At 35.9% G+C, this 26,411-nt stretch overlaps 1 protein-coding gene across 1 annotated transcript; it reads left to right on the top strand.

Annotated features, from left to right (window-relative positions):
* Nucleotides 1-294: 294 nt before the first annotated feature.
* mmel1 (membrane metallo-endopeptidase-like 1) lies at nucleotides 295-26,355 on the top strand. The gene is made up of 24 exons (XM_084100181.1): nucleotides 295-468; nucleotides 2,580-2,744; nucleotides 3,169-3,198; nucleotides 3,624-3,686; nucleotides 3,776-3,937; nucleotides 4,026-4,106; nucleotides 4,634-4,729; nucleotides 6,328-6,446; nucleotides 7,541-7,606; nucleotides 7,701-7,835; nucleotides 7,949-8,038; nucleotides 9,326-9,462; nucleotides 10,207-10,300; nucleotides 11,269-11,397; nucleotides 12,036-12,134; nucleotides 12,829-12,912; nucleotides 13,034-13,137; nucleotides 13,235-13,293; nucleotides 16,409-16,528; nucleotides 16,741-16,874; nucleotides 18,554-18,619; nucleotides 18,835-18,930; nucleotides 20,361-20,437; nucleotides 22,385-26,355. The coding sequence occupies exons 2-24, from the start codon at nucleotides 2,588-2,590 to the stop codon at nucleotides 22,482-22,484; spliced, it is 2,298 nt and encodes a 765-aa protein (XP_083956307.1). The 5' UTR covers nucleotides 295-468; nucleotides 2,580-2,587; the 3' UTR covers nucleotides 22,485-26,355.
* Nucleotides 26,356-26,411: the final 56 nt, after the last annotated feature.

Raw genomic sequence — 26,411 nt, 5'->3', positions numbered from 1 at the left:
TTGCATTTTTACATTTTCAAAAAAACACATTTATTAGCTGTTTTCCTCATGAGGATGCAAAATTTTCTACACAAGGACAAAGATTTTGGATATTGCCATCTTGGGACATTATGTTCCCATAACCAGGCCACACACACACACACACATATATATATATTACTGATAATTGACCCTCCTCTGAAAGCTCCTCTTGATTTCTCCTAAAAACACCCATCATCAGGCACAAGCGTCTCTCGATCGCCCCTCCTCCTTTACATCCCTCCTTCTCTCTCTCTCTTCCTCTGCATTTTCCTCACTCACTCACTCAGTCAGTCAGAGGAACATCAGAACAGACAGCTTCCCCGACACCCAGCTGTCGGACGCTGCTTCATTTCACCACACACCAGCTCTGGGTGCAAACTCAGAAGGGGTGTTTGTGAAATTGAAAGGCGTCCTAACAGGGCAAACAAGGACCCCATCATCAGAGAGGTACGGACGCTTCACATTCTACAGCATGAGGGTGTTTTGTGTTGGAACTGAAGGGAACAGTTTTTCTGTAGTTTACAGGTGGAGTTATGTGCTGAGATGATGGATGCCAACAGCTGTTTGTAAAAGGACTTTAATTAATGATTCGCTGATTTTGCACATCAATTATTGAGTTATTGTTTAGAGTAATGCAGATTCTTTTCTGTGCTGCTTTCTGGTTTTTCTTGACTAGATTGTTTGATTAAAGGCATTTCTGCAGGGGACTCTACAGCTATAAGCCATCATTTACTCTCACAGCTAATGTTCTTAATGCATTTCACACATGCAGATGAGCTGTGCTTACAAGTGCTTCCCATGATAAATACTAATCGGACGCATGACAGTTAAAATGAAATGAATGTGACATGCTGTACTTCTTTTAAAACTTATCACTATAAGTACAGTTTTTATGATGTCTAATTGCAATTGACAGATAACTTGCAAAAAGGCTAAACTTATATGTGGGCATTTTATTGATGTGGGCAGATGTTGTGTAATACTATATAAATATATGGTAACACTTTACAATAAGGTTAATTAGTTAATGTATTAACTAACATGAACTAACAATGAGGAATACATTTGTTACAGTATTTATTAATCTTTGTTATTGTTAATAAAAATCCAGCTGTTCATTGTTTGTTCAAGGTAGTTAACTAATGAACCTTATTGTAAAGTGTTACCAAATATATATATTCAAAATACAAATGTGATTCTAATGATTTTTCCCATATCATAGTTTAATGTAAATAGTCTCTTCAATGATATAGTGCGTACACACACACACACACACACACACACACACACACACACACACTGTCAGGAGACATGTATTTGTGTTTTTATCAATATGGATTATTACAATCAGAAAGCACACATAATTTTGCCTTGTGCATTGCTGAGAGCTTTAAAACAAATGTGACTAAAAATGCAATAGAAAAGCAACTAATTTCTGTGAGACTGTTTTCTATGATTACTGTTTTGCCTAAAGACATCAAATGAGTCCGGAAATTAAAAAATTTGCAGGAAATTTATCAGCATTTTCCAGCTTCCAAGACAGAAAGAGTGCTGATGTTGTCATGAAGCAAAAACTCTTTTCTAAAACCACAGATTGCATATGTTACATGATGTGGTTGAAGACACCCCGAGGTTCATATTACCCTTGTTTGGATCTAGCCGTCATTAAAAATTAAACACAACAAAGCTGTTGCTCTGAGTGCATTATTATTACAATAATATAACCATCAATAGATCAACTACATTAACTTTTATCAGCTACATTAACTGCCTCATGTTTTGCTTGCCTCATGTCTTTAAGTCAATTTAATTTACTTTCTTAATATGCATTGTTGGTCCTATTGTTAACGATTCACCATTGCAGGTTATTCAAAAGAAAGAAAGAAAGAAAGAAAGAAAGAAAGAAAGAAAGAAAGAAAGAAAGAAAGAAAGAAAGAAAGAAAGAAAGAAAGAAAGAAAGACTAGTGAAAAAAATGGTAGCCTATTGTTATAGCAAACGCGCATTCATATTCAGATTCGCACCATTCTGGTGTAGCCTAATGTACGGTGGCCGAGAAGTGCAAAACAAATCACAATTCCGAAAACAAAATAGTTTTTAGTCTTTCCATTGCATTTATAAATGTGTTATTTTGTTTTGCACTTCTCGGCCACCGTACTACCTCCCTCTTTTCACAATCCAATCAATCGATGCAAATCATGCATTAAATCACCCGCCTCACATTTTTGTACTGTAGGCCTATGTGTCGTTTCATTTAGGAATGATACCATATTATCAAAGTAAATGCATACTATGTAATATATATAGCCAAGTGTAATCGTCATAAAATTATTTATATATATTAAAAAGTCAAAGACTGGAAATTCGTGGGTCAAACTGTGTATTTCTAGTCATGTGTCTATCACGTGTCGTCCTAATTCTCAGTGAACGAGTCTCTTATTCAGTAGCAGCTACAGCATTACTGTTTCTGTGGAGGTAAAAGTGTAAAGCAGGATCCTCTGATGCTCCACCTGTGGCACCTCGGCCCTCTCCACAAACACTTCAATACTCTATTCCACAGCTCCAAGAATGGGAAAATCAGAGAGCCAAATGGACATCATGGAGAAAAGCACTAAACCGAGGAAGCATCGCTGGACTGTGGTGGAGATCGGACTGTCAGTTATTGTTCTTCTGATGAGCTGTGCTCTGGCTGGACTCACCGTGCTCTACACTTCAGCTCTGAGAGGTGGGGACAAGTCACACACTCATGTTCAAAACACTCAAAACACAACAGACATGCTCACGATCTTTGTTAGAAATATCCCGCGTTTATTTATTTATAGCCCACGACGTGGAGCAGCTCGGTGAATCCTTTCTTTTGAAGAACTTTCTTGAAAACCAGAATGAAAAAAAAAAAGTTTTAATTATTAATTAATTATATAAAAATTGTATGATTGTTTTTGTATATATATATATATATATATATATATATATATATATATATACTTATACTTATATATACGCAACTTAAGTGTAATAAGTGTAATCATATAATATCTCATACATTTTCACATAAATATAAAATGTAGAATTAGCCAAAAGCATCTATCAAATGGTTCTCACATCCAATTATATTCTTTAAGATCTTGCATTTTCTTTTTATATTTCAGAGCGTTTTAACATAAATGAATCTTCAAAAGGTAATGTATGCTGTTAAGCTGATCATAAATATTTGTATCTGATTTTTATCCACACCATTCATTTAAATCTGCTGTTTTTGATTTTAATTTGAGTTTTGCCCTGCCATAAATTCTGTATAATCACTCCATATACTGTACAATATATTTGCACATAGTATACATGTACTACACATATGCACTACTATTATCAATTGAAACCAGCCACAGTGTCAGGTTTTTTTTCTTCTCATGGCTAACCTTTGGTAAGTGAGTGAACAACTGAAGCTTTATTTCAATAAATTGCATTATATTACATGCTAGCCTGCAGTGTTAAGCTGAAGCAATAAGCTCTCACTATAGAGCTGTACTTTTGAGTGGATTATGTCACATGATCTCAGCCAGACGTTAACCTCAATTGTGTTGTTTATCTCACCACATCACAACAGGGCTGAAATATCCATCAAAAGCTGACAGCAATGTCTGTACAACCCCACAGTGCGTCACTGCCGGTAATGTCTGAAAGCCTTCCTTGTATATACCATGTCCAAACTTATATTCTAGATCTGAAATCATTTCTTGATTCATGTCAATGCCACAGCGGCCCGACTGCTCCAGAACATGGACCCCAGCGTGGAGCCGTGCCAGAACTTCTATCAGTACGCATGTGGAGGCTGGATCGAGCGGCACGTCATTCCCGAAACCAGCTCACTCCACAGCGTGTTCAATATCCTGAGAGACGAGCTGGAGATCGTGCTCAAGGGTGGGTTACGTCAGCTTCACACAAACACCATGAGTGTTATTTCTTTTAAACAGTTTCGTCTTGTTGGTGCTGATTCATTATCTCACAGGAGTTCTGGAGATGGAAAGTAAGGATGACAGAGAGGCCTTCAAGAAAGCCAAAACGCTCTACAGCTCATGCATGAACGAGAGTGAGTACACAACACTGTGATCGGCGTATACTCTATTATATTGTTTTTGTTATGATTTACCACTACTTGTAAAAAAATAGGAATGATTTCATATATATTTACAGAGAAATGTAACACATTGAATTAAACGTGTTATTTTGCACTAGAAAGACTGAAATAGTATTTTCATGTAAAATCGTTTTATTTACAACTTCGAAAACTAATTATTTTACACGTATAGTGTGCAATTTCATAAATCATTGCAGATGACATGATGGAGTTTCATGACATTCTCATTTGTATGTGTTTGTGATTAAACTTAATGAACACATTGTATTTTATACTGTAAATCAATGTGTTCTATTGCAATGCCATTTTTGAATCTGCTACATTTTTAGCAATGCTTTATGGGATGAGTTCAAATGGCTTTGAATTAAACACTGTAATGTTATGATGAATCTCAAAGCTGGTTAGTTTCAGGATTATTATAGTTGACTATTAAAAAGATTTGAACCAACTTGGCCTCGTCTCTCTGCTTCCCCCTGCAGTTCTGATAGAGCAGCGCGACTCGCAGCCTCTTCTCGGGCTCATTGACAGTATTGGCGACTGGCCCGTGGCCTCTGAGGTCTGGAACGGCACATCAGGTACTGGAGATAGCGCAGGCCGTCTCTAATTCACTCGCGCGGAGAATGGCAGCATCTTGAGCTTATCTAAATGGGATAAACGCAAGCGCTCCAGCCGTGCTGTCGCTGGGTATAGATAAGGCGCTGGACTGATGGGAAAGTCCAGTGGTTTCACAGAGCAGTGGCCGTCCTGCTCATCTGTCATGTGTAGAGGGAGATAGAGCCCCGTCGAGGAGGGTGAGAGGACGAGACAGTGACCCGCCGTGATTATTGGCACTGTGCCTCATTATAGACCTTGAGAGAGGGCAGAATGATTAAATGTAATAGAAGAAAATCGCTGGAATTGAATCTTCATATGCATACATCTACCCAAGCACACACTCTGGCCTTTGCTGACAGATTTATTATGTGTCTTTAAAGCAATGGACAGGTAATTAATGCTGGTTTTAATGCCACTGGAGACGTTTAACCAGAACTGGCCTTTGGAAAACCAGCCTGTAATTATGTTTTACTGCATCTACTAGTATCCGTCTGATTGTGCAAACAAAGGGCAATTTGGTACACTGGGTTTTATTATAGGTAATTTTAAAAATAGTTTCTTCCCAGAATTTTGAATAAAAGGGAAATTGACCAGTGATGGTGTGCATTGCAGTCATTTGGCATCATTTGTGGTTATTAAAAGTCTTTGAAACAGTGTTTGCAACTTATTTTTACTTCCATAATGTGATGCATTTATATGTGAAACATAAAAATTTAGGACCTGATTGTGTCCATTGGGAATGAACTGGATTGTGAAATGGAGAATGAGCCACAAATGAGAAAGCTGGCTGAAAAGTAAAGTCATTTCAGAGAAAAATATATTTGTTTTCATTGGAAAACCTGCACTGATGAATCACATGCAAGAAAAGTGTATTTATATGATTTCATGATGCAAGATCCCTTAAAATGCAATTTTCATTCCTGTCTTGATTTATTTCCTAATGAAAAAGAAAGTCGAGGCAGGACAGATTGAGAGGAATGTTCTTTTTAGTGAAATATGTGACAAAAATCCATTTGATCTTAGCATTTATTTTCCTTGTCAAAGTATTAAACTGGCAGTTAATTTTATTGCATTATCAAAAGACTAATGGTGCTTTAAAATGAATATAAAACAACACAGCACAGAAAAGAACAGGTTTCCTAAACTATTAAAAAGCAGTGCAGTTGGACGCAAAATGCATTCTGTGTGAACCAGCCCTACTTTATTGAAGTAATGATGCATTGACATGGATCTTGCAGTTCAGTAAGTGAGTCCTTTCTTGATTCATTTGCCATACTGACAGATTCATTCAGTGAAGGATTCTTCAGGCTGATTCAAACTGGCAACAACTCTTTTAATTATTCATAAGAATCGAACTACACAGATATTTGCCAGTATTTTTCTGTATTTCTGAAAGGTCACGAACACAGCACCATTCTCATAGTTTGAAAACTGCTGATAATAGAGTAAGAACTAAACATAATAAACGCATATCTGCGCAAAAAATTCTATTGGGCGCATGCATATGTAGTTGTAAAGCATATATATTGCCTCAAAGCGAACAGACATGGACTAAAGCCACAAAACTTTGATCTTACAGAGCAAGCGTGGAGCCTGGAGGACACACTCGCTGTTCTGAACGCTCGCTACAATAAGAAGGCCGTGCTTGAGATGTTTGTGTGGCCAGATGACCGCGACTCCAGCCGCTACATTATCCATGTAAGTTGTTGAACATCCTGTATAATTTACATTTATGTATAACTAGCAAAAAACTCATTGTACTGCTACTATGTTTTCTATGCCACACATCTAAAGCGACAGAAGTACGAATACTAAACTGAGCTCTCTTTCACGTCTTCTTGCACTTGAGTGGACAAATTCACACAAAATTCGGTCAAAAAATAGCGAGTATCCTAGTAAACATAGTCGGTTATGTCAAACGTAAACAATTAAGAAAGTAAACGAGTGTGTACACTGTACAGTATCAGTATATTAGATCCGTGCATTCACTCTTAAAGGGACAGCCGCCTAATATTTCTGTGTTTCTCATGTTAATCAAACAACAAAGGATGAAGAAAAAATCACTCACTGCTCTAGACTGAATAACTTTTGTAACTTTAATAAGGATGTTAAATTTATAATAATGAAGTCAATGCGGTGTTATTTTACATTTGCTTATTTAATTAAATTTCTGTACCTGAAAACTGCTGAAAAACCTGAAAAGCACTGTTTGTATCTTAGTTATATTGTATTAATTTGTCACCGGCCATTGGCAGGTGTGGCAAAAAGTTAGTTTTAGGCCCTGTGTATATGGTAATACCATTTTGGATGTACTGTATGTACAATAGAAATACGTCTTTTGGACGTGTATGATGGTGCTACTATGGTTTTCTGGATATGTACCTATATGCAATACCATGATTTTGAACATACATTTAAAGCGTAGTATATAAATATGGTAATCATTCAGCATCATGGTGTATATCAAAGTAGCATGGTATTGCTTTATGATGCCCTGGTAATCACATCAGTACTTGTCGGTTTGATAGTTTGGTTGTTTTAGTGGCACATCACCTTTGAAAACACAGTGGCTAATTGCAATTTATTTCACATAATACACCCTGATTAAAATTCCATTTGGAGCATGAGTTAATGAAACCGAGTGTGATTTTATGTTGGTTTGATTATGAACAGAGCACTATTGGATGATCTCATGCACGCCGCACCCAAAAGCGATGCAGATAACGAATATAGGAGATTGTTTGTCATAACAAGTGATGTTATCATTTAACTACGTCTTTCTGATTGCACAGGTTGACCAGCCAGCACTAGGAATGCCTTCAAGAGATTATTACCTCAGCGATGGGAATTATAAGAAGGTACGTTGTGTCATTTTGTGAGAGCCATTCTCTCCCTCAATGCTTTCGTTGTAATTACATGAATCAGCATATCCTCGCTCGTGTTTGTGTGCAGGTGCGCGAGTCCTACCTGGAGTTCATGGTTTCCATGGCGAGGATCGCACGAGAAGACAGGAACTTGACCCAAGATGAAGAGCGGGTGTGGGAGGACATGACTCAAGTGTTGGAGCTGGAGACAGACATTGCTAACGTGAGTTTAAAACACAACAACCCCAAAAATAACACGCTCGAAGTTGGCCAGAGTGTCTGAAATGCGTTCTGGTGCTGTAAATGTCATCTGACTTCTGCCCTGTGCTTCAACAGGCTACCTCACCTGCAGAAGAACGCAACGACATCACCGTGCTTTACAACAAAATGACACTGAGAGAAGTGCAGCAAGCTTTCAACCTCAATGTAAGGGCAGAAAAGCATGGGTTTTTAATGGAAGGGGATTTTTTTTACTTTAACACTTGGTCCCCCTTTAGTCTTTAGTGTAGTCAGTGAAAACTGCACCAGTAAAAGCTGTTATTATATACATTACTGTTCAAAAGTTTGAGGTTTCTGTAAGATTTCTCTCTTCTGCTCACAGAGGCTGCATTTATTTGATCAAAAATGCAGTAAAAACAGTAATATTGTGAAATAATGATTCACATAATATTTCTGTGAGAATATATTTTAATATATGATCAAAGCTGAATTTTCAGCATCATTACTCCAGTCTTCAGTGTCACATGATCCTTCAGAAATCATTCTAATATGATGATTTGATGCTCTAATCATTTGGTGCATTTAACATTATAAATGTCTGTCGCTTTTGATTCATTTGATGCTGAATAAAAAAAAAAATTTCTTTCTGACCCCAAACTTTTAAACAGTCTAAACCTGAAGTGAAATTATGGTTGTTAATACAACAAAATAATTGTGATGAAAGGGATAGTTCACCCAAAAATAAAAATTCTGTCATTAATTACTCGTCCTCATGTCGTTCCAAACCCGCAAGACTTCAGTTCATCCTCAGAAAACAAATGAAGATATTTTTGATGAAATCTGAGAGCTTTCTGTCCCTCCATCGACAGCTACAACACTTTGGCGCTTCAAAAAGTCCACAAAGATATCGTAAAACTAATCCACACATTTACATTTATGCATTTGGCAGACGCTTTTATCCAAAGCAACTTTCATTGCATTTCAAGCAACACATTTACATTCTTATCAGTTCTTGCTTTCCCTGGGAATCGAACCCATGACCTTGCCGTTGCAAGTGCCAACACTCTACTGTTTGAGCTACAGGAAGAGTCCGGTTGAGCGATTGAGTCCAAATTTTCTGAAGAGACTCAATCAGGTTACATGATGAACATAATTGATTTAGGCTTTTATTCAGATTTAAACATTGATCATTGATTTCTGTCCCTCTGCTTCGTGATGCTCTCATGAACGGGTTTGGAACGACTAACTAAGGAAAGAATTAAAATTTTGGGGTGAATTATCCCTTTAATGTCATGATCTCCCACCAGTCTTTAGAAGCCAGAATATAAATGTAATAATGTCAAATTTGATCAATTTTATATATTATAGTTACAGTTTTTTTATTATTATTGTTTATTGTTTTTGCACTTTCCCACAAACCCCTGTTGATGCAGGAACATCATTGTTTTCTCATTAGAGCACATATGCTTCTCGTTTCTCTTCATGAAATGTCAGGGCTTTAATTGGACGCGCTACATCCAGGGAATCATGTCCAGCGTGTCAGTTACGGTGCGACCAGAAGAGCCCATGGTTGTGTACTGCTCGCCGTACCTGGAGAAGCTCCACGGCGTTCTTTCCAAGCACAGTCACAGGTGATGTTCTTAGGTGACGCTGTTTGACACATGTTAGTTAATTCTTCATTGTCATGTCAATTATGGTCATCCAGAAGAAATACATATTGCTCAGAGGTTCAGTGGTTTCCGAGATGAGACGACTTAAAGGTGAATGTCCCACTGAAGTATCAACTTTGTCACCTGTGCTTATCCTAAACTCGCTGAAAGGAGAAATAAAGCGAGACAATAAATGACACAATGAGAGTAAATGAATGCGGATAGCACAGAATTTGAGTTCATGTTGAGATCTCTGACTTTGACGCACTTTTTAAACACAGATTAAGACATCGTTAAGATCTCTTCTAATTTGCGCTCCATTTAATCGTATTGATATCTAGGAGAAACACCTTAATTATTAAGGAAATCTTCTCTACGCTGTTAATATATATTTACATTTATGATGCTTTTATCCAAAGCGATTTACATTGCATTGAAGTTATTATAGTATTTATTCAAATTTTAAAGTAGTTTTCATTTTTAAATTTAGTTCTAGTAATTTTGTTTTTATTCATTTTTTTAAAAATATTTCTATTTAGTTTTTATTTCAGGTGTAATTTTAATTCTTAAACTTATTTAATTTAATGAAAATGTTTTTAGTTTTTGGTTAGCGATAACAACACTGCTTCAATAATCCACAACAAACACATATAAAAATAAAAATGCACGTTGCATAGTTTTGTGCTGTATGATATTAAATGATCTGCACATTTGTGATCTCGGCAGGACTCTGCAGAACTATCTGGCATGGATGCTCATCATGGAGAGGGTCAACAGTATGAGCCGTCGCTTCAAAGACGTGAGAGCGCACTACAGAAAGGTCAGTCGCACTCGGAACAAACACACACAGAGGAGAGCTCTCATGGCATTTAACTTCGCCTGCTTTAAAACTCACTTTTGGTGATCCGCTACTGTTTCAGTCCAATAGCTTCTATTTATTTTTATTAAACAGTTCTCTGGAATACTTGATTCTGATTGGTCAGTCGTAACATTCCAAGTTGTGTTATTCCCTGATATTACACGGCTCTCTGGAATACTTCATTCTGATTGGTCAATCACGCCATCCAGCGGTATGTTATTCCCCAATAACAACCGGTAAAACCTGTTAACACAGGCTCATCCGGGTAACTGACGTTAGCGCTATACGCTTGCTAAGAACGTTTTTTCTTTGTGGAAGTTTTGCATTTGGTGAGCTAATAAAATATTAAAACTCATTCAAATCAATATTTTGTGTACAGTTATTTAATTATGTCATCCAGTATCGTGGACTCGCTCTTTTATGTTTCATTCAAACGAAGCTGCTGCCGTTTTGCGACGATTGTTTTGTACACTGTTGAGTTATAAGATAACAAACAGGTACGGTTTTAAATCAATATCAATATCTCCATGATTATTTATGTGGCGAAATGCTGTGTAATAAGTGGTGTGACTGTACCGTATCCCTTAAACGTCCGTCTTGTTTGAACTTGCCGCGCTGCAACTGCTCTCTCCGCGGAAGCTTTGTGTTTAAAGATCTAATAATTCGACAATATTTCATGTCTTTATTTACTTATGTGCCAAGTAGTCGTGTAATAAGCAGGATAATGTACATCCAGCCGGTTGTTATCTCAGAATAAACCCCTTCAGGCTAATGCAAGACTGTCCTGATCACCCTGTCAGGGTTTATTCTGCTATAACAACCGGCTGGATGTACATTATCCCTTACTTATTTAACATGGTGTTCTCAACCTTTTTTTGGTCCCATTTTTCTTCATTGCATTGTGTGTGTGTGTGTGTGTGTTCACTCAGGCTTTACATGGCACTACAGTAGAGGAGGCGAGGTGGAGAGACTGTGTCCGCTACGTCCAGGGCAACATGGAGAACGCTGTCGGAGCCCTGTACGTCCGGGAAACCTTCTCTGGAAACAGCAAACGCATGGTAACACTAAAACACCAACTCTGCCCTAAAAACACACAGCTAGACATAACAGGAACATCCTCTTTCAATGCTTTACACAATCGAACAATCACACAAATGGATTGTTTAGACTGTTCCAATGATGGGTTCAGTGATTTGACTGTTAGTCATCTCAGTTTATTAAGTTTATTTTTAATCTGGGATGATTTTATGTAACTCTGCATTGAATATAAAGATGTATGTGGCTTTATATAGTAGGACAGTCAAATAGTTGTATTCATTTTAAAGTCAGCATGAAGTCAAAATTAATCTTAATTACTTAATCATCTTTCATCAAAATTATGGAAAAATGACTTTTCCTTTTTGGCTGACATTACATAGGCCTTCTAAAGAATATTTAAAAAATATATTATTCCGTTAAACAATTGGTGTTATTAATCAGTTACAAATTTAAGCTGATTTTTTATTTTATTTATTATATAAAATTTATTTAAAAAATAAATTTATTTTTACTTAATGTATTTATAAAATAATTTGTTTTTTAATTTTACATTTTAATTAGATTAATTGAATGATATGCCAACTATAATAGCTATTTCTGCTATTTGAAAAAGGACCATTTCATGTTTACTTGAATGTGTCTCTCCGCTGTTGTTCAGGTGGGTGAACTGATCAAAAAGATTCAGGAAGCTTATGTGGAAACATTGGAAGAATTGAGCTGGATGGATGAAAAATCCAAGGAGAAGGCCAGAGAGAAGGTAAGATGGTTTTAATGGCCACAACAAAATAAAATGTTTTTATTTCTGGAGTTCATTCCTTAATCCCAGGGATTCCCAAACTTCAGCTGAACCCCTTTAAACTAAAATATTTATACATTTGCATGTTTATGGTTCTCTAATGTCGGTTAATGGTCACATGACATGCAGGTAAACAAATTAAATAAAATAAAAATAGTTTTTTAGTGTTTTAATTTGATACTTTTAATTTATTTTTTATTTTTATAATTATTAGCTTTTCATCAACTCCCAAACCTTTTCCGTTCCCTTACAAATCCCAGTTTGGAAAACCCCACTTTCTCCTATACACAATTAGCTTTGTTAATAAATTAAACATTTTAAACAAATGAATTGCATAATATTCCAACTAACTGAGCACAATTTCAATAACAATGCTATATCAACATTACTTGGTTTTTAATTTCCATTTTTGTTATGCATTTTATGTATATAGATTTTATCTTTTGTTATCATTATTAAGTGGGTTTGATCTTTAATCTTACGTTATATTAATTATGGTATTTTTTATTTGCTTTTGGTGTTTACTATAATGCTTTTTTATTGTAAAAATTTTGAGCTGCATTTATTGTATGAAATGTGCTGCAAATAAAGTTTATTATTAATATTATTATATTTGCTCTGAGCTATTCTCACTTTCCAACCTCCTGTTTTGCAGGCCATGGCGATATCGGAACAGATCGGTTATCCCGACCACATCCTTGAGGAGGAAAATAAGAAGCTAGACGAGGAATACACACATGTATGGAAACTCAGAGAACCTTGAGCTCAAAATAAAATACATTCAAAGCAACTTGTTAACTCATTACATAAATATAAGAATGATACATCTATGATATGTGTTATTATGTTTCTGTTCACAGCTTAATTTCAGTGAGGAGAACTACTTTGAGAACATTCTGGAAAACCTGGCAGCATCAGCCCAGAAAGGTCATAAAAAGCTGAGGGAGCCCGTGGATCCTGACATGTACGAGACACATAAATATATGCTTGAAAAGACATTTTCCTTTCTTGACTCGTCACTGAGTCATTGCTTTTTCTCTTTGTCTCTATGAATGTTTTAGGTGGATTATCGGTGCAGCTGTGGTCAATGCATTCTACTCGCACAACAGAAACCAGATTGGTAAGTTCATATAGTTAGAAATATATCCATTATATCATATAGTTAGAAATATGTCCATTATATCATATAGTTAGAAATATATCCAAACATAGGCATTGTTAATTCATGTTAGGTAATGCATTAACTAATGTTAACAAATGAGACCTTATTGTAATGCGTTACCAACAAACAAAATGAAACAACAAAATGGCTGAATGCACGTTACAATCCGTCCAGTCTATTTCAAGCAAAAAGTCCACCAGCTAGACCAGCACAAACCAGTCTAGTCCAGATTCACGGTGGCCTAAACAGGGCTGTGTTTCCCGAAAGCATTGTTAGCCAACTATGCTCCGTCGTTATCAGCATATAGTTCAACGAGTCGGTATTTCCCAAACCATTCCAATGAACATTTGCAAACAGCATCGCAAAGTTGTGTGTTTGGAACGACGGCTCTCGACCTGTGGCTAGAAGCAGAGTTTATTGTTTGCATGACATGTGGACTCAATAAATACTTATCTTGAGCAAAATAAGCAAGCTGACATTCAGGACAATCTATGTCTTTTATTTCTAATACATACAAATGTCATTTACGTCAGTTTGTCAAGAGATTTAAAGGGGTGGTTGAATATGATTTAACTTTTCTAACTTTAGTTAGTGTGTAATGTTGCTGTTTGAGCATAAACAACATCTGCAGAGTTACAGTGCTCAAAGTACAAAACAAATGGAGAGATTTGCTTTTAAAGAAATCGCTTTTTAAGGACTACAACAAACGGCTGGTAGAGACTACACGACATTCCTCCCGGGTTAGTGACATCACCAACCCTAAAATTTACATAAACCCCGCCCCCTGAACACGATTTATAGCTTATCAAGACAGAATATGCTAATCAATGACTAGAAGATAACAACACATAAGCTGCATAAATTCATCAACTAACCATTCAGAAATGTCCTGTTGCTTCTACATGTTGTCACTTCTTCTAGAGTCTCTCCATCATTGTCTGACTTCGGTTTGAACATAAAAGGCTAAAAGTTTTAGAAATTTTTCAGTGCATGTGTGTGTGAGGTAAAAGAACACAGCTCTTGAAGCTCCGCCCTCTGTGCCGGGAGCAGCAGCTCATTTGCATTTAAAGGGACAGACACAAAAATGGTGTGTTTTTACTCACCCTCAAAAAGGGACAACTTTAACATGCTATATAAAAATATCTCTGGGGTATTTTGAGCTAAAACTTCACACACACACTCTGGGGACATCAAAGACTTATTTTACATTGTGAAATTATATTATTTACATTGAGTAATTGCCCTTACTTGTGAAAAGGGCATTATACCACCCCTTTAAAGTATGTTTCTGAAGAGTGTGCATGTGCGTACGTGCTCCATAAGAACAAGCCTATGATTGAATTTGGAAATAAAGCAAAAATAACTGAGAAAAAAGAGAATTAGTCCTCAAATGCCATGTTCATTATTTATAGCAAAAAATCTAGCATTAATTCTATCGCAAAAGGATTCATTAAAAGACGTTATTACTCCAGCACCTGCGTGACATCATTAACAAACGTCGTTAAACGACAAATTTGCGACGATTCGGTTTGGGGAAACAGTCGTGACTAGCTAGTTGATTTCTTCAACGATGCATCATATATGGTAGTTAAGCAGCGAGTTACATCATTGTTCGGGAAACGCACCCCTGATCTTTCCACAACCGCAAACTAAAAAAAATCAGCATTGTCCAAACGCAGGTCTTTTGTGAAATATTTGTTCTGGTCAGATTTCTCCTAAGCTTTTGAGGGCTCTCAATACAAACGCTTTCTCAGCCCATTGTCATAATGGCTCTAATGCCTGTAGTGCTTTTTTCTTGTAGATTAAACAAAGCTAGTTTCAGGCTCCAGTGCCCACAAAGCTTGTGCTTCCAGAGATGGGCTGCGGACGCCAAGCGCTGGTTAATACACAGATTACAAAAAGCCAAGTGATTATGCAGATTTTCAGCGGGAGAAATTTCCACATAATTACTCTTAGATTGCACATTTTAATGTTCCTGGACAATCTGGGAAACACTTTGAGCTGAATTGCCATTTTAGAGACAAGAGCGGCAGCTGTAACTGCGGCACAATGGCATTTTGAGCCCTATATTCTATAGCTGGAGGACGGTACACAGTAGAGATCTTTCTGTCCTTCCAATATCACTGGTGATGGTATATTACCATCACATTGTTTCAAATGAGCACTTCTAGAGTCTCTTAAAAAGCACTTTCCACACTCTCATTTATTTAATTTGTCCACTAACACGATGTCCATTGACATTTCTTCTGAACTAACAAATGTCATCCACCAAATCTGAAATCCCCATGCATGCTGTGATGGAAATGACATTTTAAACATTTGTGAAATAATGGACTCCTTCAAACATTACATGACTCGCATTTCACTGACGGTTGGGTAAATATGAATGCTAACATTTTGAAAAAAACCTTTTTTGGGAAAATTGTTGATTGATGTCACAAATAAGCACCGTGGCATCATATCAATAATTTATACACAATAAATATTGAAATGTGTATATGCAAAAATATAAATATGTTAATATAAAATGATCAAACTTTAAATTTAAGTAATAATTTAAATATATTAAATGATCATACTTCAGAAGATGTTTTTACTTTAAAACACTATATTCCATGCATTCTCTGAAAATAAGTCTTCTTTTAAGACATTTAAAATATTTTTACTGACTTTTAGAATTTACTCAAACTGTTCTCAAATATCATATTTTAAATATAATAAATCATATAAATATGTCATGCTAAATTATCATACTTTAGAAGTGTGTGTATATATATATATTTTAAACATTAAATTTAATATTTTGAAAGTCAGAGTCTGGGACAATAGTAAAACTAGTGTTGGTATTTTGACCTTCAAAAAAAATGGTTTTAGAAAAAAGCTGAAATCTGTTAGTTTTAATAAAAAACAAATCAACCTCTGGGACATAAAAGTTTCCAGAGTTAACACTCTACTAGTATTAAAATGAGCTGTTTGACTCCATTAGTATCTCAAAAACGCATTTCCTGGTCAATTATCCATGCATTATGCTGAATTCTATCTCTTTCTATGCATTCATCTTTCTTTCCTTCAGTGTTTCCTGCTGGCATCCTCCAGCCTCCGTTCTTCAGTGAGAAACAGCTGCAAGCTCTAAACTTCGGTGGAATCGGGATGGTTATAGGACATGAAATCACTCATGGATTTGATGATCACGGTAATATGGGTTTCATCTGATGGATTGTACTAATTATCAGTTAGCTGTGGATGAATAAACTTTGTGGATTTGCTGATTATCAAACTCTGTGCTAAATGACGGGTTTTAAATATCACGGATACATTCTCCATTGGACCAAACCAGCATGCCACAATGCTTGTCTGTTTAAAAATATGACTTTGTTCCACAAAATTAAATATTTATTTTCATAGGCCGGAATTTCGACAAGGACGGGAACATGAACAACTGGTGGAGCAACTACTCTGCCGAGCAGTTTGAGGATCAATCTAAATGCATGGTGGAACAGTACGGCCAGTTCAGCTGGAAACTTGCAGGAGGACAAAATGTAAGTTGAACCTCGGTTCAGTACAATGGAAATAATATGAACTTCAGAAAACAATTCAAACTGATATTAAATTTATACTTACAGTACTTGTAGAATGTGCTTGCTTTGGGTCCCATCCAAGCATTTCCACTGCCCTAAAAAAAAAAGAAGAAATTAAATGCAGAGCAAATTTAAACTTTTGCTGACATAAAAATGTCAACACACTTAAAAATAGAAAGAAATCTGCCGGTTGGGCAAGCGAAAATAACTTAAAACTCAAATAAATATCTAGCCACTAAAAATGAATGGACTTTAAGACAGAAATAGATTTAGAAGTTTAACTTTTTACAAACATTGAAAATGTTTAGTGAAGATTTAGTGTACTCAAGTTACCATCCCATTGGCATTTTTTACAATATTTATTTGTGTTTTGTTTTAAGAGGGGCATTTATTTATTTGCAAGATTTTTTTTATTACAGTAAATAAGATGCACTGTATTCAGTGCATTCTCTGAAAACTTGTTATGGACATTTTGCTTCTTATAAACATTGCTATTGACTTTCAGAAGATACCGGCAAATAGAGCTGCACAATTCTAGATAAATTGAGTTGAATTTAAGTTTTTGGTTTAAAAAAGGAGATCATGATCCTCCCATGATTCTGAATAGATAACTAAGCAAAGCAGCATAATTTAATAGGGATTCTGACAAAATGTGAATTGCTGCCGTCTATTTAAAATTATGTCCTTTTTTATTTCATTTTAATTTAATTTAATTGTTATAAATAAAACAGTTTGATTAAAAAATTCAATGACTCACTCATTAAGACTTCACTTATTACATTACTGAATGAATCAGCATTTTTTAACGAATCTCTGGAATGAATAATTCAATAACAAATAAAACATTTTAACAGTCACTTGTTGCCACCTACTGGTGTAACGATGTAAATGATTCAATTGTTATTAGAAGCGTCAAGCTACTTGCAAAAGGTGATTTACTGTGATTTTGATCGCTACCATAGAAATCAGTGTTCATATCTGAACTGTAAACTTCTATCCCAATACTTCTGTGATAATATGAATGATTGTACGACAGATATAATTATTTTGTGTTTGACAAGATCGTATTTCTTTGTCAAGTGTTTAATAGACATAGCCGAATCGTAGTCATTTAGGATTAAGATCGTGTGGGTGTTTGAACCGAGAACGCAGTCTTTTAACGATTAATCGTGCAACTCAAACTGTCCTCAGATTTGTCATGACATCAAAGTCTGTAATTAAAAGATTTTAATATAAACTCAAACATTCCAAACTTGATACTTGAGTCAAACTTTGGATGTGATTTGGATGTAAGCTAAAACTTAAAATTAAGCTATTAAGATAGTTTTTTATTAATCGAAATGAAGCTGAAATAAAAGAAAATATAAATACTGGATGAAATACTTAAACTTAAATAAATAAAAATATAAAAAAAATAGTAATGTTGCCAAATTACTATTTATATAAAATAAGTTGAAGTACTAAAATTAAAAGCTAAATTTAAATATAAAAAAAGTAATAAAAATGACAAAAAAACATCAAATTAAAATGAACAATGAAAATGTAAAAAGTAAAAGCTAATTCAAAATATTAATAATTACTATAATACCACATGTGATCATTTAATAACACTAAACGATGTTACATTCATGTTGTTGCAGGTCAGTGGCATCACAACATTAGGAGAGAATATTGCTGATAACGGTGGAGTTCGCCAAGCATATAAGGTTTGTATGATTAATTCCCTTTAAACAACCAATTAGTAACCTGATAAAAACTACTCAACACGTTAGCAACCACATAGTTGTGTTGCTAATTTGTAGGTGGCTTTGGATAAAAGCGTCTGCTAAATGTAAACACCCTATAGCATCATGGCAAGCACTTTTCACATGTCCTTGTAAAAATCTGTTTATGTGAATTAGTTTTGTGTGTGTGATATTAGGCGTATATAAAGTGGTTGGAGAGGGAGGGCGAGGAGCCCCATCTTCCCGGACTGGATATGGATCATAAACAGCTCTTCTTTCTGAACTTTGCCCAGGTATGTGACCATGAATTACATGCACTTTAAAACTCGTGCATGTGTTCACCTTGACGCGCGTGCGAGGTCAGTTTCGCATAGACTGCATCAAATTAAACTGACATGACTTAAATTATACAGGTGCTGCTTAACCTCTGGAAAATAAACGACTACCGGCTGTCTAATAAATGCTTAAAGGGATGGTTCGGAGTAATTTCAACCTATGACCTCGAGCCAAACACCCCCCCAGAAGCCTTTTTTCCCTTGGTTGAACAAGTTAGAGCTTATTTAGAGATATCAGCCGGATGGCTTAGTGCAGGCGCTAATGGATCCAAGGATGTATCTGGTAAATTACCCCACTAATAATGCCCAGAATGGACCAAACTTCTACAGTAGTACAAATAGGTTCTGTACTCATAAAACAAGACATTGGAAAGTTTGTAAGTACATCAGGAGTTTATTTAAATAACACTTGCCTGATGGCTAATGCTACCGCTAACCCGGACGTCGAGGTCACTTCTGAGATTTGGGAAAAGCACGTAAAAGTCCTTTGCAAAACTCACAAGTGTAAGGGAAAAGCTAGTGAATTTAAATTTATTTTTTCCGAAGTGTTGACAACTTAGTGTTAACTGATAATTGTTGCAAACTGGTACTACCAACAAAATATTAGTGCATTCCTGTAACTGGGCGTTGTTACACTACATCCTTATACATTGCTTTCTGCCAGGACTTTTACGGGCTTTTCCCAAATCTCGGAAGTGACCTCGACGTCCGGGTTAGCAGCAGCATTAGCCATCAGGCAAGTGTTATTTAAATAAACTCCTGATGTACTTACAAACTTTCCAATGCCTCATTTTATGAGTACAGAACCTATTTGTCCTACTGTAGAAGTTTGGTCCATTCTGGGCATTATTAGTGGGGTAATTTACCAGATACATCCTTGGATCCATTAGCGCCTGCACTAAGCCATCCGGCTGATATCTCTAAATAAGCTCTAACTTTAATAATGATCGACCAAGGGAAAAAAGGCTTCTGGGGGGTGTTTGGCTCGAGGTCATGGTGCAAAGGACCCTAGGTTGAAATTACTCCAAACCATCCCTTTAAAGGTATAGTTCACCCAAAAATGAAAACTATCCCATCATTTACTCTACTTTTTAGGTGAACTATTCCTTTAAGGCATGAAATCCGTGGCTGAATCATGTCATCCACTGGGATGAGTACTGCTTTAAAGGACTGGGATTTGAACAGTCATTATTTGGACAGCCACATGTCAAAATATGTGTTAAAATACACAACTGATCTGTTTTGCAGAATCCTACAAATGTCATTCACGCATAAAGTGCATGTTAGGTCAAAAATAATGTTTATAATCCATGTGTTCATCTGTCCAGCTGACTTTAATATGACTGGGTTTATTGTATTAAATGTAAAAATGTGTGTGTGTTCTTTAGGTCTGGTGTGGCGCCTGTCGCCCTGAGTACGCCATTCAGTCCATCAAAACAGACCCACACAGCCCTCTGGAATACAGGCAAGATCTTTCTATTAAAAATTAAAAAACTTATCCAAGTCACACTTAAAAATGTAATTCGATTAGGTTATAGATAGCACATGCTATTAACTCTTTCCCCACCAGTTTTTTTTTTTTAAGTTGCCAGCATCCCCCAGCAGTTTTGATCATTTTCACAAAAGTTTCATGGTCCCTAGAATATTTTGTTGTATGAATATCTGAACATGCAATATATCAAAAGAAAGAAAGACCCTCGACTTTTAAAGAAAAAAACCTGCTTTATTCTAGCTTCATGCATTCTTTTTTTTATCAACACTTGAATGTGGGTGAGTTTCATAAAAAAGCAACATTTTAAGCAAAAAGCGGAGAAAATATTGTTTTTTTAAAGACTTTGTCGGGATCAGATTCAGAACGATGATCAAAACACAGAGGAAGTAGATCGAGTCCATCAACACCCCATAGTTTCACAGTCAACATTTCATTCGGTAACATTAGGCGGTTTTAATATATATGCTTTTTAATGTTGATGATCGCGTTATTTCACATACTCATAGTTTTCATTATGCTATCACTTGTTTGTGCTTCTCCTTTGCCTATGATCTGGAGATACAGTACTCTTTCAGAAGATGCGTAATAGCGCCCCCTACCGTATAACAGTAAAAACACGGAAAACCGGAAATTTCCGGCAATGGCGGCTAAAGAGTTAAACGCAAGCAAAAAGAATAAGCAAGAATTCTTGAAACTAACAAATTCTACCCACAAAATTTTTTATGTATCTTAAAAATCAAAGTTTTTACAAACATACACTACCTTTCAGTCGGTAAGATGTTTTTGAAAGAAGTTTCTCATGCTTTATTTTAAAAAGTAATATTGAGAAATATTATTACAATTTAAAATAACTGTTTTCTATTTGAACATGTATGTAAAATATAATATATTCCTGTGATGCAAAGCTGAATTTTCAGCACCATTACTCCAGTCTTCAGTGTCACATGATCCTTCAGAAATCATTCTAATATGATGATTTGATGCTCAAGAAACATTTATGATTATTATCAGTGTTGAAAATAGTTTATTTTTGTGGAAACAATGACAATTTTTTTCAGGATTCTTTGATTATTAGAAAATTCGTAACAACAGCATTTCTTTGAAATAGAAATCTTTTGCAACACTATAAATGTCCAATTCTTCTTAGAAATTGAATGTGTCCTTGTTGAATAAAAGTTTTATAAAAATCTTACTGACCCCAAACTTTTGAACAGTAGTGTATAATATATATATATATATAGCAAAAATATAGCAAACTGTGGTAAGGAAATATATATATATATATATATATATATATATGAAGCAACTTTATATTTCCTTACCACAGTTTGCTATATTTTTAATAGATATGTAAATAATATAACGTGGTAAAACCTGAGAAAACTGACTTCATACATCTACTAAAAATCCTCAAAACACCAGCTGATTCAAAGACACTAAGCAAAAATGAAGATAAGAAATCACTCTAAAATGTAATGTAGACACATGTGAAGCTGCTTTGAAAACAATATGTATTGTGAAAAGTGCTATACAGAAAAACATGAATTGAATTGAAGAAAAGATCCTGCAGCGATTTTGTTGTTTAATGCAACGTTTATGTTTTGCTGTCCTTGATTTAACGCACTTTATGTATTCTCATGAAATGTGGTCTACTGTATGTATAAATATTGTTGATTTGTTTTAATGTATTTTATCTGACATTACACCTGCCCAGGGACTACGGTTGGCTAAACTGGCACTTTGACATAAATGTTTATTAATGTGCACTGTCCCTGTAAACACTAAACTGTATATATATATATATATATATATATATAAAAAAGGCATTCAGACATTTTTAAGTGTGATTAAAACACATTTTAGGGACACTGTAGGTGTTTTATAAAGGATTGAGTGCCATGTTGTTTTGTGTTTTAACAGGGTTCTCGGTTCCCTTCAGAACTTCAAGGCTTTTTCCGAAGCGTTTCATTGTGAACGAGGAACTCCCATGAACCCCGAGGAGAAGTGTCGAGTGTGGTAACCTGCCGTCGGAGTTCCTGGAGTCAGTGTATATTTTAGGAAGAAAGGCAGCGGTTAGGAGAGCTTGTTGTGCTGTTATTGCTGCCCGTCTGTTAGTCTGACGTGACAGACGCGACCACGGCGTAGACACCTACATGTGTGACTGCATAGATGTCTACTGTGAACTTTCAAAAGCGCACATATAACCAACAAGTGCAGGCGTCGTGAACGTGCGCAGTGAGGGTGTTGAGGCATGCTTTTTCATCGTCTGTTCAGAGACTTTTAAGCAAGATTTCGTCCTGTTCGCTTGTTTCTTTTGACACGTTATTAGGTTTTGGCATCGGAAAACACATGTAAACGAAATAGTTTCACATTAACGAGAGGGAGGGTTTTATTGACATCAGATTATTTTTCCAGATTATGTAAACGGATAAACCCCTCGGTTGGCTTTGGATTCTGTCGGCTCTCCAAGAAGACATCCGTTGTGCTTGAGCGATCCTAAAATCAGCCAACAACTGGAGGCTTGGAAGCCGAGCCAGATTGTGGTTTGAATAGAACCCAGTCGAGGCATCATGTTTCGTTTCATAATAAGCAGCCTTGAAATATTTTGATTATGGTATAAGGCATTATTTTCTAAAGCACGCAGTGGTGAGAGGCAAAAGCCAGAGTATTGAGCGCTGTTTTCCCCAAAAAATCCTAACGTGATGTACGTTTCACAGAAGAATCTGTATTTCTTTGAAAGCGAGGGCTTAGCGTTACGTAAACGGGCCCGTGTTGACAATTGACAACCTTAAGACTGTTAAAACCATATCGCTTAAAGCTTCATGTGCTTTTGTCCATTAATAGATCCTATTCATGGCCTTGCCTTGTAATTTAACTTCTGTTAAAGCCAGCAGATAATGGCTGGAAGCCGCTGCAATACAGGAACGAAAGAGTTACAACAAGAACTCGGACTGTACATTTGTTTCATACAAGCTGTGTGTTCTGCCAGGGAGCGCTTCTGTACGTTGCTGTTGTTAACACTTACCTATATGGATGTTTTAGCATGTTTAGGGATAAGAATCTGAGACGCTTCAGTCCTCCTGTTTAATTCGGTTCTCTTAGTAAAAACATCCTCACAGCATTGACTTCTGCAAGTAAACATAGAGAGATTGTGTTTTTTAGTACATCGAGGTTACTTTCTTAAGCAGCATATTTTGTAACCAATAGTTTTGTCATGAATTAGTTTAGTTTTAATACTTCACAAGCATTTGATCATTGGTGGAAATGTTCATGTCACATAAAAACAACAAATTAAATTGGTCAAGTTGGAAATTCCTAGTAAATGTCACAATTTATTCCTGTGATCAAAGCTGAATTTTCAGCATCATTACTCCAGTCTTCAGTGTCACATGATCCTTCAGAAATTATTCTGATATGATGATTTACTGCTCAGGATTGTCAAGAAATGGCAAGTAACATTAAATTAAACATGAAAGACTGAAATAGTATTTTTTTGTAAAGCATATAAACTTTGTTTTATTTACAACATGGAAAATTTATTTAAATTGCTGGTCGACTCTAACTCTATCCAGCTTGGTCTATCAGGGGCCGGTTGCATAAAGACTAGTCTTACAAGTTAGTCATCAAATGTTTCAAAAGTCAGTTACATAAAAACATAGATTGGTCTGATCTGATACCGAAAAGTAAGACGTAATGGCTATGTCTATGCAACTGGCCCCAGGTCAAATTCTATCTAAACTAGCCTGGACCAACTATAAAATCTCATGATTTTCCAGCAGGGAATATGTAATTTTATTCATAAAAGGTGGCATGTAACACCAAACCATTTCCGGACAGGAGGAATCGTTAAGCAAAGGTCTCACTCAAGGATCCGTAAGCCAGTGGGTTTGTGATTTGAAGGAAGTTGGCGAAGTTGATTTCATACACTGATCTGAGACGGAGACTAATGGGGCAGCAGGGGTTCATGTGTTATCCGGAGCGACAGCCGACAGTTGTCTCTCAAATGGACACTTTCGGGAGGCGGCCATCTCATTAGAGACCCGGGGACTGTTATTTCCGTCTTGATTAAGCCGTAATGACAGCAGAACTAAAGAGCCGAACAGGACGCAGGAAAAATGATAGAATGGAAAAGATCAAACGGACGTCAGACAGAAAAATGTTCGAGTTCTTGGAAAGCTTAGCGGAGTCGATATTGGGTTGCCTTGGGTTATTGATTATGACTGTTATCTCTCACGACAGAGACTTTGATCATTTGAATGTTCATATCTGCCTTCATTGCTAGCCAATCTAAACCTCGACACCACTCTAATGGCACGTACTGTTTGATGCACGGGAGATGAGCGATGTATTGAATGCAAGCAACTTTAGAACAAATTAAATATTATAACTTCGGATTCTGCTAGCGGCGGAAAGGGTTTTAAAGTGATGAAATGCCAAATAAAACATAATCCCTGAATTATTAGTGCATGCATTTTCCAATGCAAGACCTGCCAGACAAGAAATGCAGCTCTCTGCCTTTCAATAAAATTGGATACATAACGATTTGAGCTTTAAAAGCGCTGGATAGAATCCGATGGTTTAGAAACAATAGACCCAATAATGCAACATACTCTATCTAAATGTGCAGTATTGTAATGTTTTATTATGGTCAGGGAAGAGAATGTGCATATTGGTTTCATGTACAGTATTTAACAATGTTTGGGTTGATTTACTTGCCAATCACGTCAGGTGCATTATGGCAAAATATGTTACACATGCATATACACAACATTATCAATTCCCTGATAGCACGCATTCATCAGCCAGACGCCTATTTGTGCATTTTTTTTTGTTGCCTTAAGGCTTTTAATATTATGACTATTGAGAACAAATCAAATGAGGTGTGATGTGAACTACCTGTTCTTTATACCGCATTAAAGAGCGACTTCTCTGTGCCAAGGATTGCTGATTGCTTTTGAGAAAATCGCATTTTAAAAATTGCTATTTTGTATCTGTGAAATACTAAATCACCCTCTGTGATTGTTTATACGGCTGCTTTGAAGAAACCTGAACCGGAGGAAGAATAACTACATATAATCTATCAAATACTTTGCCAAGTGTGAATTGTAAAATATAATTTGTGTGCATTTTAGTGTCTTCAGTGTCGTTGGTTCTGAAGGTGTTTAATTAGAAATAAGCTTATGATGATTAAATATGAAGTCTCTTTTTTCAATGCATTATATAGGGACAATGCCAAGAACTTGTCAGACTCAAGAATGGTTCACAATTTCATTTTACAGATTCTGTTATTTTTTTGTTTTCAGTTCAAGGATGAATCTCATGAAAACATGTCCAAGTTACATTTCATTGCAAAATTAAAATTAAAATTAAAAACTAGGGGTAGTTGGCATATATATATACTCTATATAAAATAAATGCTGGGTTGTTTCAACCCATGTTTGGGTCAGCCGTTGGTTTAAACTGTTTAATTAAATTTTATGTCCATATTTGACCCAAGCATTGGTTGAAATAACCCAGCATTATATATATATTCTTTCCAGGTTTTGTGAGATTCACCCTTATGTTAAGATATGCCACATGACCACAGATGCTGCTATATGAATATATGTCTGGGGCTGGTCTTGTTCTGTTCATAGACTAGTTGACTGTTGAAATATCTCAGTTAATACGTACTGACATAAATGCTCTTGATATTAAATGGGGTCCACGTTTGATCGAGACCATATATGTTTTAATGACTTTCCAAGTGAATGCTTTGTAATTATATTGTTCTGCCTATATTGATTGTTCAAGCAAACATATATGGCTTAAAAATGTTATTTAGCTACCTTAAACTTAATGATATATATAAGAGAAAATATGTAAGCATCAAAAATAAACTTATATAAAGCAACAAATATATTTCATGCATGTGTTTCTTTCACATTCACACGTAAAAACCACAAAT

The sequence above is a fragment of the Abramis brama genome, assembly GCF_963993115.1.
Source record: "Abramis brama genome assembly, chromosome: 23".
NCBI lineage: Eukaryota > Metazoa > Chordata > Actinopteri > Cypriniformes > Leuciscidae > Abramis > Abramis brama.
This window is presented reverse-complemented; position numbering and strand designations above follow the sequence as displayed.